We start from the raw sequence: 25,645 nt of genomic DNA on the forward strand, positions 1-25,645 counted from the left end.
ATATAATTAAATGGTTCACAGCTACAGTGCAAATAAGGAGTTGGTATTAACAGAATATGTATGCCCTGTAATTTTCAACTTTATTGGATTTCCTGGTGCTAAGCGCTAAGACAGAGGCTCTCGCAGTGGAAGAGTCTTATGAGAGAGTCAGGTACTTGGCAACGTACCCACTTACATTCATCCAGTATCTTCCTCTTCCAGCACCTCCAACCCCTTCCCTTGGCCCATCTGCGTAGCCAACTTCACCATAGTTATCTGTGTCCCCATGGTTTCTCATGTTGAGATCCACCTTCCACAGTGTTCTTTTCTGTCTGTTTCTCCTCACGTCCCTCCCTATCTCTGAAGTTGTGGTGGGACAAATAGCCTTCAGAGTCCTTGTACCATTTACTGAATTACAATTTGGTGTCATACTATGGCTTCAGAGACAGTCGATGCAAGAAATAGCCTTATATACACCTTGTCTTTCTAGTCTTTTATTTTGTTTGTTGTTCCATATTTAAAGATCTTTAGGTCAAATCCTTCTATGAACTCCAGACTTGGAAAAGGTAGTTTTTCCTGATACATGGATATACTTGCTTCTGTTAGACGATGAGATCTAACCAAGGCCCGTTTGTATTGACCTCTTGGCCTTGATTGCAAGGACCACTTTAGCTAAGATTTATCCTTAATTACCATAACCTAATTATCTTTTTAATTTTCCCTCTTTCTGCCTTTATTAGTTGTCCTTTTATTCTTTATTAGTTTTTGTTCCATTCACTCTTTATATTACAATAGTCTCATGTTTATTTTTAGAAGTAGGTGGAGTATAAATATTCAGGGATAGCACAAATGGAATTAGTTTAAAGATCAAAAGAAACAACCCATCCATTGTAAGAAATGAGATACCCAGAGAAACCATAAAAAAAAGGAGTGCCTTTGTATTTGGTATCCTCTATGACTTTACTGTTCACGTGACATGTTTCTTGGTTCTTGGCAGGTGAATGGATATGCGGTGAACCTCTTTTGGGCATTTGACACCCATAAACAAGAGAAGAGAACTTTGAACTTCCGAGGGAGCATATTGTCACACAAAGGTAATACCTTGGAGCTAGTCGGTGTGTTAGCAGGAAGGAGTAAGGCCAGACCGATGCTTTCCTGACAGTAGAGCTTGTGTGGGGGGTGCCAAGGAAAAGTCTGTGTGTGTGGGGGAAGGTGAGGGGATGGCAGGGAAGGTCTCCTCTGTCCACCATTCTGGGTGGGCAGAATAAGGATACCATAAACAACTCCTGACTCTAGGGGAGGGACCCACGTGATGTTTCCTCAAGCCCTTTCTAACATGATGGTGTAGACGCTTAAAAGGAGAAAAAAACTGGAAAGAAGCCAGATTAACTGTAAACAGATGATTTTTGAATTCCAAAAGAAAGAATGCCTAGATTTAGTTACCTGTCTCTCTTTTCTGGCCTGGTTTACTCCTCTGCTAATATGAGGTATCACAAGGCCTGGTGCATAATTGGTGGTCAGTAAATATTTGTTGAATGAATAGACAAACACACTGAGCTAAGGGAGAGAGGAAGGGGTTCTAATCCCTCATATCTGTGCGAATACTGAGTCTCAATTAAAATGATCATATCTGAAAATGGGCTCAAGAAAGGATTTTAATTTATTTCCAAGACAAAACCTTCAATGGCAAAGGCTGCCTATGAATGTTGAGAATGACATGAGAGCCTCTTCCTTTCCCCTTCTAGCCTCTATTCAAAGTACTTTCAATCATATTGTATTCCTAACAGGTGGTCTGTTATTATCTTTGTGTGTGTGTGTGTGTGTGTGTGTGTGTGTGTGGAAACTGAAGGTTGCCCAAGGAGGTTGTGCAAGAGTAAAAATAGCATTGAGCACTTGCTGTGTGCAAGCATTTATCTAGGCACTCTGAGTAATACACTCAGAGTTTTACACAACCCCAATAATACGTCTATGGGATATACTGATTTTACAGATGAGAAAACAAGGTTCAGAGATTGAGTAATTTGCTCAGAAAGTGACAGAGCCAGGATTGGAACCCACATCTTTCTAATTACAGAGCCTGTGATCTCGTCTCAATGTCACACCAATTGAAATTGGCAGGTTCAAGAATGAAAGGCTTATTAGCTATTGCCTGAAATACATTAAGGGCTAGCTCTGTGCTAGGCATCATGCTAAGCACTTAAATCATTTTCTTTTTTATTATGGCCAGCTGCAAAAAGTGCTGTTATTTTAATCTGTCTTACAAACAAGAAAATAGACTTAGAGTGTTTGAATGCTGAACCCTTGGTACTACAACAACAATGCGTAGTGAGCCCTTGAACCCAAGTCCTCTTAGATATCCGTTGTTCACTGCTCTTTTACTTTTTAATGACATTTCCTCTTAATTAGAAGGAGGCACATGTTTATTGTAGAAAATTCAGAAAGCAAAATGAAAAGTATAATGAAAATTTTAAATTCCCTATAATTTCACTTCCCAAGAAAACCACTTTTAAATTTCAGTATCTCCTAAATTAATATTTTTCTCTCCATTGATCTTTTATATCTTTTTAAAATAAAATCAGAAAAGTACTACATATAGTTTTGTATCCGGCCCTTTTCACTTAATGTAAAATTGTGAGAATTTTCTAGTCTCATTAAATATTCTTGGAAACAACTTTTAGTGGCTGCATAATAGTTCATGAAATGCACATGAAGTTCATGGAATGTACATTATTTAACTATTCTCCTGTCACTGGACAATCAGATTATGTACAATTTTTTTATTATAACAAACACTGTACAAATTTTGGGGTCCCTGTCTGATTTCATGGGATAACTGGATTGAAAGTTATGTTACTTATAGTAGTCATTAATAAATGACACTGAATGATTTTGTAAAATAATGACAATCCTACAATATGTGGGACTCACATAAATCGAGTGATTACATTAAAAAAAAAAGGATGTGTATATCAGGACACAGATTCTTGATTAATACCCCAGCTCCCTTCTGGCATCTCCTTATCCCTGTTTTCACAGTTGGCAATCTGACAGCTCATACGTCATATGAGATTTCTGCCTGGGCCAAGACTGACTTAGGGGATAGTCCTCTGGCATTTGAGCATGTCATGACCAAAGGAGTCCGCCCACCCGCTCCTAGCCTCAAAGCCAAGGCCATTAATCAGACTGCAGTGGAATGCACCTGGACTGGCCCCAGGAATGTGGTAAGTCAGCCAGGATGACCGCTTCCCTTCCACCACATGCTCCCACCACAAACTTGCACAGCTTTCAACCCCACTTGGCACATCCACTCAGCTCTCCACACCCATGCTTCACACTGGTAGAGTGCCACCCCCTTTCAGGAATGCCCCTTTTTTCGCTGGTTCATCATGCGGTCTTTTAGTATAGCATCTAACGTTCTATGTTTGCAACTTGTTATCTATAATTGTGTTTTTTCTCCTCCTCTTCCCATCTCTCCTCAAAAACAAGCTCTTTGTGGACAGAGGCCGTACCATATTTACCTTTGTAGGTGTGAATACAGTGCCTGGCCCAGTGTGCCTTCTCTATAAACGCTGATGAAATAAATATTGAATGAAGACTTCTCTCTGAGCTTCTTTGAAGTGGTTCCCAGGGTCTTAAATTAGGGATTTCAAAAGAATGAGGTCGCTGGCCACTGAGCTGATGTCCCTTTTTTTACCAGGTTTATGGTATCTTCTATGCTACGTCCTTTCTTGACCTCTATCGCAACCCGAAGAGCTTGACAACTTTACTCCACAACAAAACAGTCATTGTCAGTAGGGATGAGCAGTATTTGTTTCTGGTAAGTGTCCCATACCAGAGAGGCCAGAGGAGTTTGTTTTTTTAAGGGACACCTTAATTTCTGGGCTCCTAGCTGAGACCCAGGACCTGGGGTGCTGGAGACGTGGATTCCAGGATCCATGTAAGTGATGGAAAGATAGTTACTCTAGTACACCAGCATCATTACTCTAATACACAAATATTTGCTTGAAACACAGAATGAACAGCCATATCAACTATGGCGCCATTATGGAGGGCTAAAAACTTAGCAAATGGGTCACAGGAGTAGATAAAAGCTTTTGTCAGATTCTACTTCTAGCATATTTGCCTACATAACTTTTATGTGTGCCAAGATATATGCAAAAAGATGTTTAATATACTATTGCTTGTGATAGCAAAAGATTTGAAACAAATGTCTATCAGGAGAGGACTGGTTAAAAATAGTATAGCTTATCCTTGCAATGGAGTACAGGACAACCATCCAAAAGAAATGTAACAACTGTAAATGTAGTGATATGGAAAAATTTCTAAGCTGCATTATTAAGTGAAAGAAGTGAAGAACGTAATAATTTGTATAACATTTTCTCATTTGTGTAAAGGAAATTTTTTTCTCATTTGTGTAAGTCTGCTTATACACACATGCATATGTAAGTATGTATATATACACATGCATATGGATACTATGTATACATAGGACATTTCTGGAAGGAAGTACAAAAAACTGTTACCTGTGGTGCCTCTGGGAAAGTAAATTAGCCATTTGGAGTAGGTGGGGGATTATTTTACACTTTATATCTTTTTGTACTGATTGATTTTTAGTTGTGTAAATGTGTCACTATTTTGCTGAAAAAATGATTTAGTGAAGCCTGCATGAGCCCACGTGGTGTTCGTTTCAGGTCCGGGTGGTGGTGCCTTACCAAGGGCCGTCCTCTGACTATGTGGTGGTGAGGATGATCCCCGACAGCAGGCTCCCGCCCCGCCACCTGCACGCAGTTCACACAGGCAAAACCTCAGCTGTCATCAAGTGGGAATCCCCCTATGATTCTCCTGACCAGGACTTGGTGAGTGCGCCAGTTGTCCCAGTTTGGGGGTGGGGAGGGGACCCTGTATTGGGGCAAGCACCACACACAGGCCTGGGGATTGGAGATCAGCATGAGGTCCCCCATTTCTATCTGGCCAAAGATGGTGTCCTTATAGGTCCCTCTTCTTAGTTGTCACTTCTCCGTTATTCCCGGCTATGATTATTGGTTTGTCCCTCTTTCTTCTCTGCCTTCTCACATTCCCTTCTCTGACCTTCCAAAACAGAGTGGTAAACAAAGGCCTGCAGGCCAAATCCAGGCTATCCCATGCATTTGTAAATAAAATGTTCTTAGAACCAAGCTATACCCATTTGTTTATATGTTATTTATGGCTGCTTTCATGCTACAAATGGCAGAGTTGAATCCTTGTGGTAGAGACCATCTGGGCTTCAAAACCTAAAATATTTACTATCCGTACCCTTGCAAAAATGTTTGCTGGCCCATAATCTAAAAGAAGAGGCATTGATTCTAAAAAAAAAGCCTCCCATTTTCTCTTGTTTCAGGTTGCTTTTACCTCCATCCTCTCTGCTCTGCCCCTATTCCAGCCTGTGTGATATTTAATGCTTGGTTGCTAAGACTCTTCTTGACTCTCAACTTCTTCCTGATGAGGGAGTTCCCTGTGCTTACTACCCATCCCTTTAGTTTCCTCTTTCCCCTGTATTTGTAAGAAGCAACCTGGGAGACAATAAGTAAAGTTTTCTGTTCTTTGACTACTTTCATTCATTACCTCCTCTGATGACATCCTGAAACTATTATAGGTGGAGATACAGAAGTCGAACGATGAATTTGGGTTTTTCTTGCCTGTTCCTATTTACCTGTTGATGCCACAATAAATGTGGCTTTCCTTAGAGTTGTTTATTTGGATTTAACTGATAATTCTGTGCACAATTCTGAGGGTAAATACTTGTTAAAGGTTGGACCTAGTCACCCAGAGGCTTCCCAAAGAGCAGAGTCAGACTGGGGGCTCAAAATGCTTTGGGTGATGGCCACTGCTACACTTATGTCATCCATCGTTGACCTAGAAGGAATACAAAAATGCCACCTTTCCTATTGTCACTGAAATGTCTTTTTCTTGTCTAGTTATATGCAATTGCAGTCAAAGATCTAATAAGAAAGAGCGACAGGAGCTACAAAGTCAAATCCTGCAACAGTACCGTGGAATATACCCTTAACAAGTTGGAACCTGGAGGGAAATACCATGTCATTGTCCAACTGGGGAACATGAGCAAAGATTCCAGTATAAAAATTACCACGGGTAAGCAGGGGAGAGATTAGAGGCTTTCTTGCACAGCAAGGAGCCTTTGGGGCTGTTACGACATCTCTAGCAGGAATTGCACTGGACGTACAACCACTGTCCTTCAGTATCCATACTCTGGGCAGAGCAGTGAGGAGTCCATTATCTGGCTGCAGTGTGGTTGTCAGGGCACTGAGGGCTGGGGAGTGGCTGTCATTTTCTGTATCTCTTTTGGTCTCCTCTGTGCTAACTGGTGTTGATATTTCTAGGGAAGAGGAGGAGGAATGCCCCAGAGAGTTAGGAAATAACTCAAGTCAAGCATTTCATCTGGGACCTGGACTAAAGTCACAGTGGTTCTTTGTGGCAATATGATATGTAGACATGGAGGGAGACCAGTAACTGGGCAGTAGATTAAAGGAGGTCTTGCTGCCAGCCCGGGACTCACTCTAGTCAGGCTCAAGTTCAAGAAGAAGGTAATAAGCTCATTTATTTGGACAGCAGTCATGTCAGGAGTATCAATAGTGGAGGCTGGCATGGCAGTGTACTCCTTGGTCATTCCAGGCCTCTGGCTTGAGGCAGCGCTCCCTAGCCCGGCACTGAGCTCTGAGACCCCTCTGGCTCTGGGGACAGGACTAAGGAGAGCAGATAAAGCAGGCTGGACCCAGAGCAGAAGTTCAGGTCCAATCCAGTCCATTTCATCCCTTCCTTCCCCCACCCCATTTGTTTTTGGCTATCCTTGGGTTTAAGGGCTACTAAATTAGATACTGTCCAAATTTCTTGGTTAAAGGTATTATAACAACAGAAGAGATGCCAATTAAAAGAGTGTCTACCATATGCTAGTCTCTATAGTAAAGTAATACCTGTGTTTTATTTCTTCTTTAACCTAATAATGCTTCGAGGTTAGCATTATTTAATCTCCCTTTGACAGACAAGAACACGGAAATTCAAATGGATAGCCACTAACTGCATCTTATTTCATCTTTAATTTCCAGTTTCATTATCAGCACCCGATGCCTTAAAAATCATAACAGAAAATGACCACGTTCTTCTGTTTTGGAAAAGTCTAGCTTTGAAGGAGAAGTATTTTAATGAAAGCAGGGTGAGTTCCTTCCTCCTTCTCAATGACTTCTCAATCTAATTGAAATGCTGTTTTAGAGATTAGCTCCTTAACAGCATGCTGACATAGATAGAGTAAAAAGAAAGAATGAGGCAAGGGAGTGAACTTGAGAATTAAAGGACCATTTTCTGTGGATTGCTAATTAGTGAAATGTTTATACTGCCCATTAAAGATGAGAATCTTTGCACTAAGCACTTTTCAGGCCTGAACTTGTCTTCCCCTGAAAGACAGAGAAATGGGCTGGAGCCCTCACTGTGCTTCCTGAAGCTGGACGGGTTCAGCATTGTAACTAAGGGCCCCATCTTTCCCAAACAATCTAAGGGCAGGGCTGTGGCTTGTGTCCTGGGGAGGTGAGTTGCACTCTCAAACTGGTATCTCATCAGTTTCTTTCCAGTGAAATTCAAAGGAGCAGGAAGTACTTGAAGATAGTCTGTTGACATATGAAAAATACGTGTTTTGTTTAGCTATTGGCAGTCAGTTACTGTATTCACAACAGGTGATAGGAGCAGGAGAACAACACCTGGGAATAGATTTTTCACCCAAGGTTGGATAGATTCTTGAATGGAACTGGGTTGGCCCCATTGTCAGTGAAGGGTGAGCTAAATAGAGACACAATAAATCAACTGTGGGTACCTTTGTTGCAGAATCCAGGACCTGAAAGAACCCAAGCAGCACTCAGAGAGTTAGGAGAGCAGCTTTATTACGCCGGAGGGCTCAGCGGGATCCTTCCCAAAAGACTGAGCCCTTAGCAAGGTTTTGAGCAGGTTTTTATGGGTTGGGGTCTTCCTTGAGTTGGGGAAGGGGTAGGTGTCGTCTGGTGATTGGCTCGGGGTGTGGCTTGGAGGGGGTTATACAGAAGTGGGCTGGGGTTTAGGCTGGGGACCTCTCTCTCCACTTGGGCCACCATTTTAGGTCAGTTCCACGTGGCAGGGAACCATTTTAAGGTCAGTTTCTCCATCACCTTGAAGTATAATGTCAGCAGAGTCCTAGGGTTCTGTCTTTAGAGTGTAATGCCAGAAGCAAAGCTATATTAAAATTTGAAAATTCTCACAACTCTCACAACTGTGAAATACTAATGGTTAATATACTTAAATATAAAGAAAGCTTTCAAAGCAATTCAAAACAAATACTGTAATTTTGAAAAAGGTAGGGGTAACAAAGTAAAATATTCCAGCAGCAGTAAACAAAAGAAAAGAAGGTTCAACTTCACTGGTGATCTAAATCACAAAGATATGGCACCTTCACATTAAATTGTCAGAGATTTGGGAACAAGTACTGCCAGTATGAGTAATAGTTGGGGTGATTAGCACTCTGGGAATGGGAACTTGTTCAGCCTTCTGTAAGGCACTTTGGTGATATGTATCAAAAACGTTAAAAGGGTTCACACCTTTTGATCCAGCAATTCGTTTAGGATTTTACTCTAAGGAAACAATATGCATAAAGAAGTTATATATGAGGCTCTTTGGGGCAGTTTTAGTTATGCAAGAAAGTTAGTTAGCAAGAAAGAGGAAACAGCCTAAATGCCCAACAGAAGAAGACTGATGAAATAAATTATGGGTGGTTGACGTTTGTGTCATTTAATTTTTTTCTTTATGCCTTTATGTATTTTGCAAATGTTGTACGCCAAGTATATGTTAGATAGAAAATAACGAATGCTAGTGTATAAAGAAGAATGCAGAGATGGGATTTCAGGCAGGTGGTATTAGGAGACTCTGTTTGGCAGCCAGTTGTCATCAGAGGTCCATTCTGGGTGGCAGAGGCCCAGTAGTCCACTCCTAGTGTGGGGTTCTGGCGTAGGTATTACATCTCCTTAGTCCCTCCCCCTCACTTAGAGTTCCAAAAATAGACAGGTCAATGGAATGGGGACCAAGAGACCGTGAGTATGCAGTGGGGCCTAATATGTGGATAGGAATAAGAGATGAGGTCTTTTTTGTGCTGGTGGGTGGGTGTTGGTGGGGATTTGACACTGGAACACTTGGAGGTCAGTGGAGACGTCCAATAGTCCATCCTGATCTCAGCCATGCTGGGTCAGGGCTGGCCCATGAGTAACTTTCCCAGCACAGGAGTCCAGGACTCTTCCTCAGCCAGTCTAAATAGGAAGCTTATTTATTTCATAGTCTCCCTATGAGAGTAGGGAGGCCTGAGCCTGCTGAAGCACTTCCTATTTCAAGACCAGGCTAGTGTGGGGCTACCGTCAGCTTGGGAAAGCGAAAAAGCAAGGAAATAAGAAGTGAGCTGTGGGCTAACAGTGGCATTCCTATGCATTGTTCAAATGTCTTGTCTTTTCTGATGCAACTTCCTTTTTCTTACCCCATTGCTGGAGTCCAGTGCAACCTGGATTTATTAGTCAAATTCCATTACAGCAAACTATTGCTGAATTGTCCAGAGTCTTTGTGGCATTTAATATTGTTTGGGACAAGTAGACTGCTGACCAGAACTTTGAATGTGTACTGAAATATTTGTTAAAATGGCTTTTGTCATGGTTCTACTTTTCACTCCACTATGCAGCTCATAAGGGGCTTGGTAGTTATTTGAGACATTTGGGATGGCAAAATAACCATTTTCTGAATCCAATATCTCAATGGTAATGTAAAAAGAAAGAAACCCAAATTGCTTTAACATCTATAAAAGCCTGCACTAAGAAGTTCACATAAAGTTGGAACTAGCAATGGAAGCTGTCAGAGTCTTTATTTAACTTCCTGAGCAATGTCTTGTGTGTTTATTTTCAGGGCTATGAGATACACATGTTCGATAGTGCCATGAATATCACAGCTTACCTTGGGAATACTACTGACAATTTCTTTAAAATTTCCAACCTGAAATTGGGTCATAATTACACTTTCACTGTCCAAGCAAAATGCCTTTTTGGCAGCCAGATTTGTGGGGAGCCTGCTGTACTGCTGTATGATGATTTGGGGTCTGGTAAGTTGCTATTGCTGCCGGTTTCTGTCCTCATTTCTGGGGAAATACATCAAGGACGTAGCATGGTTTGATGAAAATGTATTTTTGAAAAATGCATTCAAAATATTCTTTCAGTTCAAGAGAAAAATCATTTATGTGTCAAGTTAATCAGGCACTGATTTATTTATAAATACTTCTCAAGCCAGGTGTGGTGTGAGGAGCTGGAGTTACGAGGTAACCACATTGTGAATGTAAAGCCCAAGAAAGGGAAGATTAACAGGTTTTGTTTAAGGAGAGTCTATTTGGGAAACACTATAAATAAGAGTTTTGTTGTTTGTTTTTTTAGGACTTTAAAGAGCCTCCAATATGCTAATATTTCCTGTGATTCTCCAAGTCAGTAAATAATCTCCTTGCCATGGAGTGACTGATTTTACAGCCTTCCCCTTCAGTTTAGCTGCCTGCCTTAGCTCAGAACCTGAATTTGGCCAGGGATCTCTGTCTTTTGGACACTCACGGATAATATACTTGGGACACGCTGATGGCCGAAGAGAGACACCTTTCATTTACACAGAAATTCTGCTTATACTGTAGTGGCTTGGCCAGGATTTCAACAACCTTTTTTCCACTGGTATTTTTAGTTTGATTTACTCCCAGCTGAGAACTAACCAGTGCTCAAGCCAAAAGCTTGTTAGAGTTGTATGTTCCAGCACGTCGTGCATCCCAGGTTGTGTTCTGGTGGAATACTGTTCCTTGGTATCACCCTAAAAGAGGGAAATCCTGCATATCTTATCCCTGTGGATTATCACAGCATATTAGAGATTCTGAGATGGTCCCACAGGAAACAATAAAACTCTTGTTACCCTAGTGTATCCTAAATTGAGCTTCCTTTTTAAGTAAAACCAGTCAGTGACTGTGAGCTAGACTTTGGGTAAAACTGTTGTTTTCCTCACAATACCTGCCAGCTGCCTTTAAAAAAAAGAAAACAAAGAAAACCCAAGATTGTCAAACAGAAAGAATCTCTTGGTTAGACCTCTTGGTCTATATCTTCCCCTTTGCTGCCTTCTGTCCCTGTGGATGTGGAGTGGAGGGCAGGAGCTCACTCATTCCTGTCACCTCCAGCATGCTGGCCTCCTCTTAGGTGCTCTAGCTGAGCGCATTCCCCTGATTTACCACTTCACAATTGGGCTTAGTTTGGGACACATGAAATAACATTTTGCTGGAGGTTTTTTTTATTTATTTTTTGTCTGTTAAGTCAGTAATAAAAGAAATTAATGGCATGCACATATTGAATTGTTAGATTAGGCTTGCAAGAAATGGCTTTCTGGTCCATCTTTATGAGTCCCCTGTTGGGAAGAATCCTGGGTAACTACTGGATTTCTCCATGAGGCAAAGGCCTGGCCCATGTCATCTTACCATCTTGCCCGACAGCAGGAAATAGCCTCAAATCGGGCAAGGCTCCTCACTGAGACCTGGAAAGTCCATTTTGCTTTCTTAGCTAAAACTGACTCCCAATTTCCATTTCCCTGCTTCAGGCTTAGACTTTCCCCAGGATCTCTGACAAAAAACATCTAACCCTGTCAGAGAAATTGGCCCTAACCCAACAGGCGGTGCCCTAGAGCCCTGTTGAAACATTTTCATAAAATTTTGTTTAAGACAATGGGAAAGGGACATCAGTGTTAGGTTATAGATACTTAAATGGCTTTGCAAAGAGCTTTGAGAAAATGTTAAATGTATATGGAAAGGTTCTCTTGCTTTCTCTTTTATTTAAGTAAAACAACCTCATCAAACTTCATGAGCTGTTAAGTCAGTATTGCAGTAAAGGAATCTCATTTATGTCACTTAATAGAGCTTCAGGTAATTGCAGTTCAGAGGGACTTTGGTGCCAAGTAGGGGGAAATAATTGCAACCTTGTTAATTAGTGGTCTGATTTCACATCCTCTTATGTAAGGCAAGCAAGTGGTCTTAAGTAATAGTGCTAATGAAATCAGTGTTGATACCCCAACAAAGGTCTCCCTTCCAAGAGATTATCTACATACCAACAAGGCAGTGATTAGGAGTCTAATGTAATTACTGTATTTGCATGCACAAGGCCGGGGATCCATCAGCTCATGACAAGGAGTCGGGAAACATTCAGGCGTCACATGCAGGGACATGCCATACCAGACAGGTGGTTTGGGTGGCTGTTGTAAACTCCTAGCTTTTTGGGTGGTTGGGGCATTGAGGAGTTGCCTGATCCTTTCTCCTGCCCTCACTCAGGAGGCTCACAGGTTGGCATCTTGCCTTGGCAGGTGGGACTGCGTCAACGCTTCAGGCTGCCAGATCGACTGATGTTGCTGCCGTGGTGGTGCCCATCTTGTTCCTGATACTGCTGAGCTTAGGGGCCGGGTTTGCCATCCTGTACACAAAGCATCGGAGGCTGCAGAGCAGCTTCACCGCCTTCGCTAATAGCCACTACAGCTCTAGGCTGGGCTCGGCCATTTTCTCCTCAGGGGATGACCTGGGTATGTGGTTCTTCCTCCCAGGGCAGACCCTACAAAGCCAGTAGTGACTTGATTAGGAAGTACTTACCTTAAGCTCATCTTTTGACTCTAGAGGAGTTTTGCATTAACCAGCGACCCCACTGCTTTGGGTAAACCAATTGGAGCCCTATGCTTTGAATTGGTTCCTAAATTAAAGTACCATTTAGTAGTCTCTTCAGTAGTGTTGTCTGGCCCGAGACAGGGAGCAGTTTTGTGGAAGCATTGCCTGGAGCTTGCTTGTATAGGAAGGACAGCCCCTAGGCTTTGTGTTGGCAGTTTCTTTAAAATTTCTAGCCCCTCTCATCCTTCACAGATGTGGAGGTCTGATATCTCGGGAAATCCCAGTCAAGACAAACATTCATGCCTTCCCAATCAGCTTCTGTCCAAAGAACTCCTTTTCACCTTGCTGTTTCGTTCTGATTGTTAGTGCAGCCTCACTGACCGTTCTTCTTTTATGTATTGGTAACATGTAGCATGGGGAAAGAAGGAAATGTCCCTTTATAAATGTCTGCACACTCAAATGACCAAACGCTAAGCTAGCTAGTGGGCCACTTCCTGTGATAAAGTGGGTGTGTTTGGGGGCCTTCCCAGACTCAGGCTTCTACAGACTCGGTGCCGAATGTGAGTTCACATTTCTTTTTCTGTAAAGTAGTTATAATTTTTGTTTGTAAAGACATTTATGTATTCCCATTCACTGATCATTTGATACTAGCTCTGTTTGATTTTCCTCTCAGTTTCCTGTCTCGCTTTATTGTAAGTTCTTCACTGCCTCGCATGAATTGAGTGGGTCTTTCGCTTCTATTATTGGGACAAAAGGAGTCGACCCATTATGTTGCCATGCAATGATTACTGAATTTGGACTGGCACTTAGTTGCACAGCATTGTACCAGGGGCCATGAGGGGACAACCCATTCGGCTGGGAAGCTGTCCTCAAAACACTTACACCCCTCTAAGATCTTTTTTCTTACTGCAGTGCAGGTTCAAAGGAGAAAACAGACAATGAAGTTTGCTGTGCTAACCTAGGGTGTGAATAACTCAGATTAGGGAATTTAAACCATCTATCGGACTTTTGGTTAGGTGGTAAGAGTCTCTTTCCTAAAAGGTTGACTTTACTTATTTGATTAAATTCAAGCTAGCATTAAAACAAGCTTGGCCACCCATTGATGGAGAGAAGGTGCCTAAGAGTGTCAGAGAGAAGCTGGAGTTTGTGAGGTGGTGGGGGGTGGCAGAGGCACAGCGGTGGGGGGTGGAGTCAGACTCAAGTGCACTGGAACTCACTAAGGACTGACTGTTTTGCCTTTAGGAGAGGACGACGAAGATGCCCCGATGATAACTGGATTTTCAGATGATGTCCCTATGGTGATAGCCTGAAAGAGCTTTCCTCACTAGAAACCAAATGGTGTAAATATTTTATTTGATAAAGATAGTTGATGGTTTATTTTAAAAGATGCACTTTGAGTTGCAATATGTTATTTTTATATGGGCCAAAAACAAAACAAAAGGAAAAAGAAAAGAAAGAAAGGAAGGAATGAATAAACTTTGTAGTAATCAACTGTGAACTTCAAACCAGGTTGATTTTAGTAACCAAATTGTTTTGATTTGACATTAATGTAGTCTTACAGGGCTGTGTTTGCTGGGCATGCTTTTAAGTCTGTGAGGTAATTTTGGTTCAATAAATTGGCCATTGTTTTTAGTTTTCTAAGACACAGAAATGTATTTACTAGAGACTTCAAGAGAAAGTGATGGGTGGAATCCCTCCTCCTTGAAAGTATACTGAAAGTTTAAATTTTTTTTGGGTTTAGTTTATGTGAAAGTGATTGGGTGTATTATGGGGGAAGGTTCTTTTATGTTATTTTGTTAATTTATTGGGACTGTGTAAAAGGCAAGGCTTTAGTGGTCATCTGACACCACAGATGTTATGAGCCCCTCATCCATAGGGTTAAGGGGTGAGGAACGGAAGCAGTTTGTTGCCATTCTGGAAATAATCCATTTTTATTAACTTGTGTGTCGCATAATGGTGTTTGGCAGGAGAGTGTGTTGAGTCATTGCTCCATTTCAGTTAAATAGAGCTGCAGCTTGGGAAGCTTTGCAAACAACAGCTTCCTCTCATATTAATTGATGGATTCTTACTATATATGGCTCTATATAAGATGTAGCTTTCAAAGCTACAAAATGATAACACTGCTTTTTTATACACTGGTGTCACTGTCATTGAAAAAAATTACTCTGGTTATGGAAGAGATCTGTGCCGTGATACATACACTGGCAATATAGAAGCATTTTTGATTTTTGTTTTCTTTTGTTTTTACTTATCACTGAAGAATCTCAAATGTGAAGTTCTCTATTTGTGTTAGGGTGGCCACTTAAAAATCCATACCGATATATGCAGTCATTTTGAATTGGGTCAGTGCCTTCTCTACTTTCCTTCTCTTCCACCTCCCTTGCCCGTACCCCTGCCCAATTCAAAGAGAAAGTGCTCTTCACTCTTACAGAGATACAGGAAGTCTACGAATTTGAAACTCTTCAATCCAATTCACAGTAGCAGCAACACTAGAGTTTATGTAAAAGAAGCTGAGATTTTTTTTTCTTCCTTTAAATGCCACCCTGTATTCAAGTCATGGCCACATGACAGGTACGTGGAATCCACTGCGGACTGATGCCCGCCCTTTAGACTTAATGTTTAGACACCAATGTCTAGCATTGTCCTGACTCCTACTGTATGAACCTTACTGCAGAACTTCTTCCCAGCTGAGAAGCACTGAGTTCTGGGGAGGTTCCAAAGTCACGCTTTTGAATATGTGTCCTTTATCTACCAGCTTTCTAAAAACCTCATTTCCTCTTAGATGGAGTGCACCGCCTTCTCACAGTATTTGCTTTCTTTTAACCAAAAGAATCATTCTCGGGTGATAATATAGTTTCCTTCTACCTAAGGATTGTTTGGAAAACAAAGAGCCACTTACATTTTTTTAGTGTAAAAAATATATATGTTTTGGATGAGGAGTATTTTAAATTGTAGACATTTAGTATGTCATATGGGTAAGGCTCCATTTTATTTTAACAAGTGGTAATGATGAATCTCCTTCCAGCATGTTTTCTCTTCTTTGGTATCTCTCTCCTTTGTTATTTTTTTTTTAAAGGCTGAAATTTATTTGGCTTCATCTCATCTTACCTTGGAGTTTTGTTCACAACTCTAAGCCATACCACCTCCCCTTTAATAAGCTCCTTAAGTAGCTGAAAGATAAATAGTCTAGTGGAAGGCAAGTCATTTCATTGAACCACTAGGAAGTATATTTTCTTCTTTTATTTTTCTGCCAACTTTTTGGTGGCATTGGTAAAAACTGATGTAAAAGGCTCTGAGACTTCATTTTTCAATTATTCCATAGGCAAGCCTTTTTACAGAGCATATGTCTCCAGTTGGCAATTTAAGCTATTTCTGGGCATCTATTTCTCATTACCAGTGCCTCCCAGGGATTAGTACACAGTACTGTATAGACTGGCCATCACCTTCTTCCTTTGAAAAATGCCACTGTGCTGTTTGAGAAAATGCAGCCTTTTCGGGCTAGAGTATTTTATATAAACAGAAGAGCTAAGTTCCTGAAGACTAAGCTAGATAGATGCAGCTATGTGTAAATCGTATATTTTTTATGAGCTTTTGAAGCACGCACTCTTATTTCCCTCTGCATAGCTTTGTGGAGTTTTGATGTATATATACTGTCTGCAAGAGTCCAGAGGTTGGAGTGACAATAGGAAATTAAAGTTATGGGCAGCCTTTGAGAGTACCAGATAATTGTCTTCACTGTGACCACTTGGGGCCCCTGGTTGAAGAAGGGGCTTTTGTACCTCGTTGGTGATGCCACCTCATCAGTTCACACTGTACAGGGACAAGGTTTTCTTCTCTCCCAGGGCACATTAGAATGTGCATTGGAAGTGCACATCCGTGACCATGACGGACCACTAATGCACCACCGAAATTTGGCAGGCAGCGGGTTGAATACAAATTTCCTTATGTGTTTAATGCTCTTGAGCCTTATGAGACGTGAGTTCACTCAGATAACATGACAGAGAGTAGAGTTCTGCAGAGGATTCCAGAGAGAAGCCATGTCTGTTTCCAGTCAGGTAAGAAGCTCTAGTAACTACTGGCTACCCTGGAAAGCTGAGGAGGTAGTTAGAATTCTGAGTAGCTGATTGCAACTTCTGACTTGGAAAGAAAGGTTCCTGGGGTTCCATCTCTGGTAGTATCACTAGAGGTATTTGGGTGGGACAGATGTGGGACACACAGCTTCATGGTCTCATCTGCGCATCATGTGTGGTCCACTAGATTAAATTATACTTCCAAAATTGAAGGAATGTCACCCTTCTCAAAGCAATGGTCATTTGGGGAGGAACTAGGGAGAGCGATGGTGTTGGGAGGCCCTTATAGATAATCACCCACTTCTCCGTGGAGAATCCTGCCTTCAAATAGCCACCCAGTGGCCACTCCATCTAGTAAGGTTATAGTCCCAGTACTTCCTTAAGGGCAGGAACCCCATCCCATCAGGTTTGGTTGATCACTTTCCCTCCGAGGGGGTCATGGTGAATCCCTGCAAAGATTTTTCTTTCTTTGGCAGAGAGTTGGTAGGTCCCTTAGAGAGGGGATACAGGGCTATAAGCAAACTGAATATCACCTCCATATTGATTTTAGGAATTCACTCCAAAACTATACAGAATCTTCATGTGGGTTTGGATTGTATCTTGACATTCCGATTATGTTATTTTTCTTAACAGGAGTGTGTGCTGCCTTTCAGGTACAATTGTTGTGTAATAAAAGCCGGTGCATTAAGTTTATGTAGACTACTTTCTATGCAAGACTGAGATGTGGGATAGATAGCAAGAGATATGTACTGTTGTGTACATGGACAATAAACACGTTTTCAGAAGGGGTGTCACCACTGAACGTGGACTGAGGGAGGATAGAATGTATATATGTTCCTGCCCACTGATTCCGAGCAGACACACTATGAGTTAAATCATCAGAGCCAAATAACCCAAGCATGGTATTAGTTTCATGTGTGATAGCTAAAATGGAATATGTATGAGTTCTGAACGGGGACGTTATTCTCAGATATTCCATGTTATTTTTTTCATTTAAAAATTCTTGTTATGAGTTATTAGAAACTTTTATGCAAAATGAAAAGTATTTGCAGCAAAATAACGGCCTACTCTGCTCTTATTTAAAGTAAAACACTGTATACATGTTTCTCTCCAAAGTGAAAATAGGTATTTATGATTTCAATTGCCTTGATAAATTTCCAAATCACTGAATTCTGCTGAAGATTTTACTATGTTGTTGCACAATTTTAAGATAATTTTTGTCTCAATGTCAACTTTTTTCACTGAATAAAATATAACTGGGTCAAGAAAACATCTATTTGAAAATCCACTCTCTACACATGTCTTGAGTTGTTATTTCGAGTGCAATAAAGATGATTAATATAGTCTCTGAATACCATTTGATTTGTCTGTTTTATACGGATGTTTATTTCCTAGATGAGAGAATGCTGAGACCTGGAACAGTTTTGTTATTAACAAGCTGGTCTCAGATGGTGGCTCCTTGAAGCACACGATGTCTTTGTGTTGACTGAACAGTGGGGAGATTTCATGGAGGTTTTGAAGTCAACAGTTATTCAGGAGGGGCAATGAGTAAAGTGGATCTCTTGAAGCTGTAACTGCATTTGAAGGCAATTTTCAAATCTAAGAAAAGAACAGCTGTATCATGAGCTTTGTGTCAAAGAGCACTTTTAAGACATTTCCGTGGGCAATGAAATTTTGTGAAGAAATGCTTCCCTCTGATCCATAAATGAATGGCAAGTGAACCTGTAAGTCAGGATTGGAAAGTGTGGAACTTGGGGCTTGGGGGTGGAGGCAAGTGTTTTTGATTTTACAGTTCTAGTATGCTGCTCTTCTTTAAATATTGGGCCCAAATGAAACTGAAGTATTATCATACTGTTTCATAGATGAGGAGAAAGAGGCTCAGAGAGGTTAACTGTCTCGTTTAAGGGAAGCCAGAGAGTAAAGAGCAAAAGCAGCCGTCAGTGCCAGGTATTTCTGTCTCCAGATCTTGTTCTCGACCATTGTGCCCCACTGCCTCCTGTTATCATTGTGTCAGAAAGAGCACCTTCAACGCGGCACCTTGCACCCAGAGAAATCCCAAGGGATACCTATCACCTGGGTGAATGTACCTGTTCATGGCCTAGCCCTTAGGTTTTTAGGTTTAGATAATTTGTTTTGTCAACATGTGATAGTGAATTCATCCCTGGTAGGCAAGTGCACCTTAAGCAAGCTCGTGAGACTGATTATGCAACAAAATAGTAATGCCCGTTTATTAATTCACTATAGTAAATAGTCTTGTCACTTAGGATGTTAGCATGGCCAGTACAGTCTGCCCCTATAGGGAGATCTTCCCAGGAAGCTAGTCACAACTAGAAGGTTGCTTGGTGAGCATGGACACAGAAAGGAAGTGAGAGAGGTCTAGGTGAGAATAGTGGTTGCCCCATAAATACTGAATGAACAAACCGATGATTGACACTCTACTACAGGAATAATTAACTCCATATGAACTTAGAATTTGACACCTTCAGGTTATAATTCCCTGTATCCATTTTTATTTAGGAAGGCTTACTAATGGGGTCTTAAGCCTTGAAGTTACCTTCTCGAAAGGTTCACCTGGATAGGGCTTGGGCACTGCCCATTATCTGCCACTGACTCATCTTTTTCTGTGTTTTGTGGTTGAGCACTCATCCCCCTCACTACAACATTCTGTAGTTCAAATGTTAATATTAACAGTAAACAATGTTAATGCATTCAGACTGGATTACAATAAAATCTTCCTTGCTTGAGAGCCATTGTATGTGTAAGATTATTCTCCCTATTATATGTTGATTTTAAAGTTTAACCCTGAGAGAACACAATTTTTGAATCTTAGGGGACACCTCAATGTATTCCCCCAAATTCTGACTACATCTGTCAGCTATGAGTATCGTTCCCCAGCCCACAGCAAATTAGCAATGGAAAGAGACTGCTAAAGGCAGACACCCTGACAATACGAGAAATGTAAGAGCCTTATATTTGACTATCAGAAAACTTTTCTTAGAGAAAAAGAACTCAACAAGCAACAATTGGGGCCATTTAGCATAGGCCCTATAGGCCCTTTAGGCCCAATAGGGACAGTCCTGCGCATTAAGTAGCCCATTTAATTGGAATAAATAGTTCCTTTCTATTGAGTCCCTATTCTTCACCAGTCAATGTGCTAAACTCTTTATGAACATTTTTTTAATTCTAAAAAATGTGATTTAGATAAATCTTGGGATTTAGATATTAATCTTTGCTTTAACAATGAGGAAGATCAATCTTAAGACAGGGTGAGTATCTTCTTTAAGATCTCACTTTTGGGTAAGTGGCAGAGTCAAGATTCAAACCTAGATTTATTCCATTCTTAAGTTTGTGTTCTTATTCACCATACTGCTTTGCCCCTTTGGGTCCCTACAGACTACAGAAGTCTGTAATAGTGACACTGTCTGCTTAGTGAATTCAAGAGCACAGGTAATATATTTTTAAAAATTAAAATGTGGTTGGTATAGAATAATATATTAGTTCCAGGTATACAGTATAGTGATTCAACATTTATGTACCTTATAATGTGATCACTACACTAAGTCTAGTAATCATCTGTCACCATGCAAACCTATCATAATATTACTGACTATATTCCCCTGACCTTTTTCACCTACCCTCCCCATCCTTCACCCCTCTGGCAACCATCAGATTGATTTCTTGTGTTTCTATGAGTCTGGTTTTTTGTTTTTTTTTTTAGATTCCACATATAATTGAAACCGTCCGGTATTTGTGTTTCTCTGTCTGACTCATGTCACTTAGCATAACACCCTCTAGATCCATCCATGTTGATGCAAATGGCAAGATTTCATTCTTTTTATGGCTGAGTAATATTCCATTATATATATGAACCACATCTTTATCCCTTAGTCTAATGATGGACACTTAGGTTGCTTCCATATCTTCGCTGCAATGAACATAGGGATGCATATATCTTCTCCAATTAGTTTCTTTGTTTTCTTTGGATAAATACCCAAAAGTGGAATTTCTGGGTCATATAGTAGATTTATTTTTAGGTTTTTGAGGAATCTCCATACTGTCTTCCAAAGTGACTGCACCAATTTGCAGTCTCATCAGCAAAGCACAAGGGTTCTCTTCTCATCTTTGCCAACACTTGTTATTTGTTGACTTTTTGATAACAGCCACTATGTGTGAGGTGCTATCTCATTGTAGTTTTGATTTGTATTTTTTAAAAGGATTTCCACCAGAAAGATTAAAATTGACATTTGGGGACATAAAGTATATTTAAATTTCTTTCCAAAATCATTTATGTGGAACACGGTATTCCCTACTGATGCTAGATCAGTGAAGCCTTTAAAAAAAACAAACAAAAAAAACTGGAAAATATTTGTAAAGATTCAGTAATTAGGAACACAGAGATTCTTTTGCTTTGTGACAACCCAGTTAGATTTTATCAAAACCCTTTGCATCTTGGGAAAAGAATGTTCAGCGCACATTTTATTCACTTTTATTTATGTACTCCGAGGGGCACCCCATTGCAACATGTTCTATTAGGGCGATAACAGGGCTAGCACCAGACCATTTAGCATCCCAGCAGAAGGAGGTGGCTGCCATTCTTTTCATCCAGTCCTAACTGACTAATGCCAGTGCTGCATTAGGGTTTTTTTTTTTTTTTTTTTTTTTTTAGAGTATGTGTAGGTTAATTCAAGCCAGCAACAATTTACAGAAGAGCAATGATGTTAAATGCTAATGTTACCATTATAATATTGCAACCCCATTTAGTGTCAAAATGACAACTGGTAATGTTTGGGAATATTTGTATGAAAGCAATGACATTTCATACTAAACACTTGGCATCAGCAAACTTTGAGAATGAAAAAAAGGGATCAAACTTAAATCAGCCTTTTATGAAATTTGCCCTTTGGCTGTACACTAGTCTGAAAAGCCTTCAAGATCAATTGAATGAAGAGGTCTCATAATTAAAATTTATTTTTTAATCTCTTTATAGCAGAGGCAGAATCTATTTGTTACCCAATGATCAATCAAGCCCTAGATGGTGCTGAACTGTCTGGGTGTGTATGTGCATGTGTGTTTTGTGGAATTCTTCATATGCAGTAGATGAACAGCACTACCACATCAAGCTTTTGACTTCATAAGTACACCATGTTGCAAACCCCAAACAGCTTGACTGCTCCCAGGCATTAGAACATCTTCAGGAAATGTTATCCACATTGACGTGATTCAAGGAAATAAGTTTAAGACCCTGAATACAATGCTCCCAAAAGGTGGTCCAAAAACATTTTGAGTAATGGTAGTACTGTGGCAATAAGGAATAATAGCAGAGATACAATTGCTATATGCTGGGCACTGTTCTCATGGTTTCTTATATATTAGCTCGTTTAATCCTCATAACAATTCATTAAGGAGGATATTGTTCTCATGTTATAAGGAAACTGAAGCACAGAAAGGTCAAGAAATTTACCCGGGATCACAACAGCTAGTAATACGCAGTACTGATATTTGAACCCAAGTAACCTGGCTCCAGAGTCTGTGCTTCTAATTATCTCACACAGCCACTCCAAGTGACCCTTTTGATAGTTTTATTTGAGTGTATGCATTTGGAATTAATTTACCTTTTTAAATAACATCTTATTTTTTGGATTATAAAAGGAATTTGTATCCATTATAGAAGTTCTGGGAAATTAAAAGCACCAAGAAGAAAACAATATTTCTCAGTAATCCCAGAGATAACCACTGTTAACATTTGGTGTGTATTATTTTATCACTTTGTTCTATATGAGCAATTGCATCTGGTTATAGTTCTGTTGTCGTGAATATAACCAAGATCATGTGGGGGAGTTTACCAAACCTCTGCTACTTCTGTTACATCCTGGTTCCAACCACAAAAGCAAATCTGAATTCCAGTCTCCGAAGCAGAGCGATATTTTCTTCTCCTTTGTCCCTATAAGAAGTTTTGATACAGACTTGTAGAACCAGACGAGTGTCACCCTGCCACCAGCTGCATTCATTTCTACCTATCATCACAGTCAAGTTCTTCAACTCATCTTCCACGCTAATGAAACTCATAGTGGATTTATTTGTTATCTCTGCCAGGAACAGCTGTCAATGCATCCCACCAAAATAAGTAGAAGGCATACATAGATGTAAGAGCATATGACAGATGTGTAAGCAGAAGATGGGTCACAAATATGGTTGTCAGATTAAGCATGTTGTTATAAAAGTAACCCAACTAGTCAAGAGGGATGTGTCTGAACTCGAAGGAAGAGAAGGGGGTGGTCTAAGGATTGCTAAGGAGAGGTGATAGGATCAGTTTGTGTGTGTGTGATGGGGTGGGAGGAAAAGAAGGAGTTGGTAGGAACTTTGGAGGTATTTAGTGTTGGATGATGAACACTTGGTCAATTTCAACGGGGCAGGGAATGTGTTAAATGGCACAATAATTTCCCTAAGTATTAAATTGCATCACAAAATGTGCCAGTGCTGGAGGGTAGGAAATGTGGATTATATGTGAATTGCTGCTGAGCCCTCTGTTGGAATCTTTCATCCATGTCTATAGGTCTCTAGGATAGAGAGGTATCAAGTAGGAAGAAAAGAGGATGGTGAGGATTGGGACAATGCCTAAAGAAATTACAGATTAACGTTAAGTCTCATGCTCTCGGCTGGCAAGATTCAAAACTCCTTGGTCAATAAGGCGCCTGATTCATGGATCCCAGAGCAACATTCATTCAAGAAGTACTTACTGAGCACTTCCTTTGTATCAGGTCCTGTATTAGCCATTGGGAGAATAATGTAGAATATGACAGATATGATTCTCACCCCCCGAAGCAACTTAGAATGAAACTTTAGGGTTGCAAGACCATTTTGAGCCTCACTTAGATGTTACCAATGATTTTATAAAAGAGGAATCAGGCTAAAGCTCACTGATTGCCTAAGGTCTCAGCTAATCAGTGAGCTAACCAATGTTAACTAAAAGCCTGAAGGCGAGCTTGTGCTAGTGGACTCCATGATTACACTGAGGAGAGGTAGGGGCTCCAATTGGATTTCGAGCCTAAGTCAGAGCAGTTCATCTTCGAAGAGAAACCCTATTTCGGAGAGAAGAATGTGTCATTGGCTGCTTACCCAGATTTTATTAATGATATGACACCTTGTTTCCTTTAGCTATTGTTTTTTTTATACATAGACTTCCTCAAATGATGGGAAGGATGAATAGCAGAATTTTAGTGCCCCAATACTGTTCTATAACCTAACTATTCTTTTATACTGGGTAAATGAAAGCTGATTGTAATAACTTCAGCAAAATGTATGAAAAGTAGGCAATCTTTTTCCGTTTACAAAACTCACATTGAGAATAGATTTTTGAATAATCAACCCACCTTCTAAATTTTTTCCAGGGCTTCCCAGCTTCCTTCCTTTAGCACAGATAATGGAGTGCATATGATACATCTATCTTATAAGAACTTCATCCTGAACTCTACAATTTATACTAATTCATCCTGAAAATGAGCCTCTAAAACATAACTTGACAAGTTACTTTTCCCCTCCTTGGTCTGAACCTGATGGGTGGGGTTCCTTCCTCTTGCCTCATCTATTAGTTAGCCCTGGAAACACTGGTGCAAACAGCTGCATCCTAACACCCACATGGCCTGTCGATGCGAATGTAGCGTCATTCCCCACAGGACCATGGAAGAGCCATGACGGAGTCCTTTCCTGAATGCTTGTATTTGTCAACTTCTGTAACGGGTCGGAGCAGGATGGAGAGTGAGAAATGCATCCTTGGATCTAGGCTAGCTTCTTGCCACATGCCATTCTTTAGTTCAAGGGCAAATCTCCTCTGTTAATCTCCCAGGTGAGGCTATGTAGAGGAATGACACATATACATGTGGCCTAAGACATAATATGATTTATTACCGAAATATACCACACTGGAGGGTTCATTAGAGAATTAATTTCTGATTGCAGAGATTCATGGCTATGGGAATGCTTTGACAGAAAATCCATTTTATCTTTTTACTTGGTAAACATTCTATTTTGGGTGGCAAAGCTAAGTTCTTTAAAATTGAAGTCCATATTGTCTCCTTTTCTATTACCTACACTTAACTATTCTACCCTGAATTTAAGATTGTTTTGGAAGAGCTTGTTGGGTGGATGAATGGATGAATGGATAGTAATAGCTCTCATTTATTGAGGACCGATTGTGTGCCAGGCACTACCATTTCATTTAATATTAAAAATCCTTTGAAATAAATATAATCATCCTATTTTATTTATTTATTTATTTATTTATTTATTTATTTATTTATTTATTTATTTTTTGACATTAGGATGGTGAAACTTTATTTTAGTTTGATTTTTTTTAAATTAAATTTATTGGGGTGACAATTGTTAGTAAAATTACATAGATTTCAGGTGTACAATTCTGTATTACATCATCTATAAATCCCATTGTGTGTTCACCACCCAGAGTCAGTTCTCCTTCCATCACCATATATTTGATCCCCCTTTACCCTCGTCTCCCACCCCCCACTCTCCTTACCCTCTGGTAACCACTAAACTATTGTCTGTGTCTATGAGTTTTTCTCATTTGTTTGTCTTGTTCTTTATAATCATCCTAGTTTACACAGAAGATAAAGCCAGTTGGCCTGACCCAATGCACTGCTTGGTGGATGGTCCCATGTATGGAATCAATGTGTGCTTTTTGAGTGTTTCCTGTGTTCAGAGCCTTAGAGTTTCTAGGGAGAGGTAGAGAGAAAAGAGAAGACAGACTAATTGTGCCTTAGAGGAGTTAAGTATTACCACATGACTTTTACTATTACTTACCACTACAAAATTTGATGCTACATTGAATAGATTAGAGTGAATGGACACATTCCAAGATTCAGCAAACTTTCTGAGT

At 40.3% G+C, this 25,645-nt stretch overlaps 1 protein-coding gene across 3 annotated transcripts in view; it reads left to right on the forward strand.

The window, feature by feature from the left end:
- The window catches only part of SORL1 (sortilin related receptor 1), a 162,058-nt gene extending 143,951 nt beyond the window's left edge, over positions 1–18,107 (forward strand). For all 3 annotated transcript variants that reach the window (XM_019717776.3, XM_088800793.1, XM_074321522.2), the window contains 9 exons: positions 977–1,073; positions 3,016–3,200; positions 3,677–3,796; positions 4,671–4,835; positions 5,934–6,108; positions 7,080–7,186; positions 9,934–10,126; positions 12,394–12,606; positions 13,928–18,107. In XM_019717776.3, the coding sequence (XP_019573335.3) occupies positions 977–1,073; positions 3,016–3,200; positions 3,677–3,796; positions 4,671–4,835; positions 5,934–6,108; positions 7,080–7,186; positions 9,934–10,126; positions 12,394–12,606; positions 13,928–13,995 (1,323 nt within the window). In that variant the 3' untranslated portion in view covers positions 13,996–18,107. The remainder of the gene's footprint in view (positions 1–976; positions 1,074–3,015; positions 3,201–3,676; positions 3,797–4,670; positions 4,836–5,933; positions 6,109–7,079; positions 7,187–9,933; positions 10,127–12,393; positions 12,607–13,927) is intronic.
- Positions 18,108–25,645: the final 7,538 nt, after the last annotated feature.

This window comes from Rhinolophus sinicus, chromosome 9, assembly GCF_057876585.1.
Source record: "Rhinolophus sinicus isolate RSI-liver-muscle chromosome 9, RSI-T2T, whole genome shotgun sequence".
Lineage (NCBI taxonomy): Eukaryota > Metazoa > Chordata > Mammalia > Chiroptera > Rhinolophidae > Rhinolophus > Rhinolophus sinicus.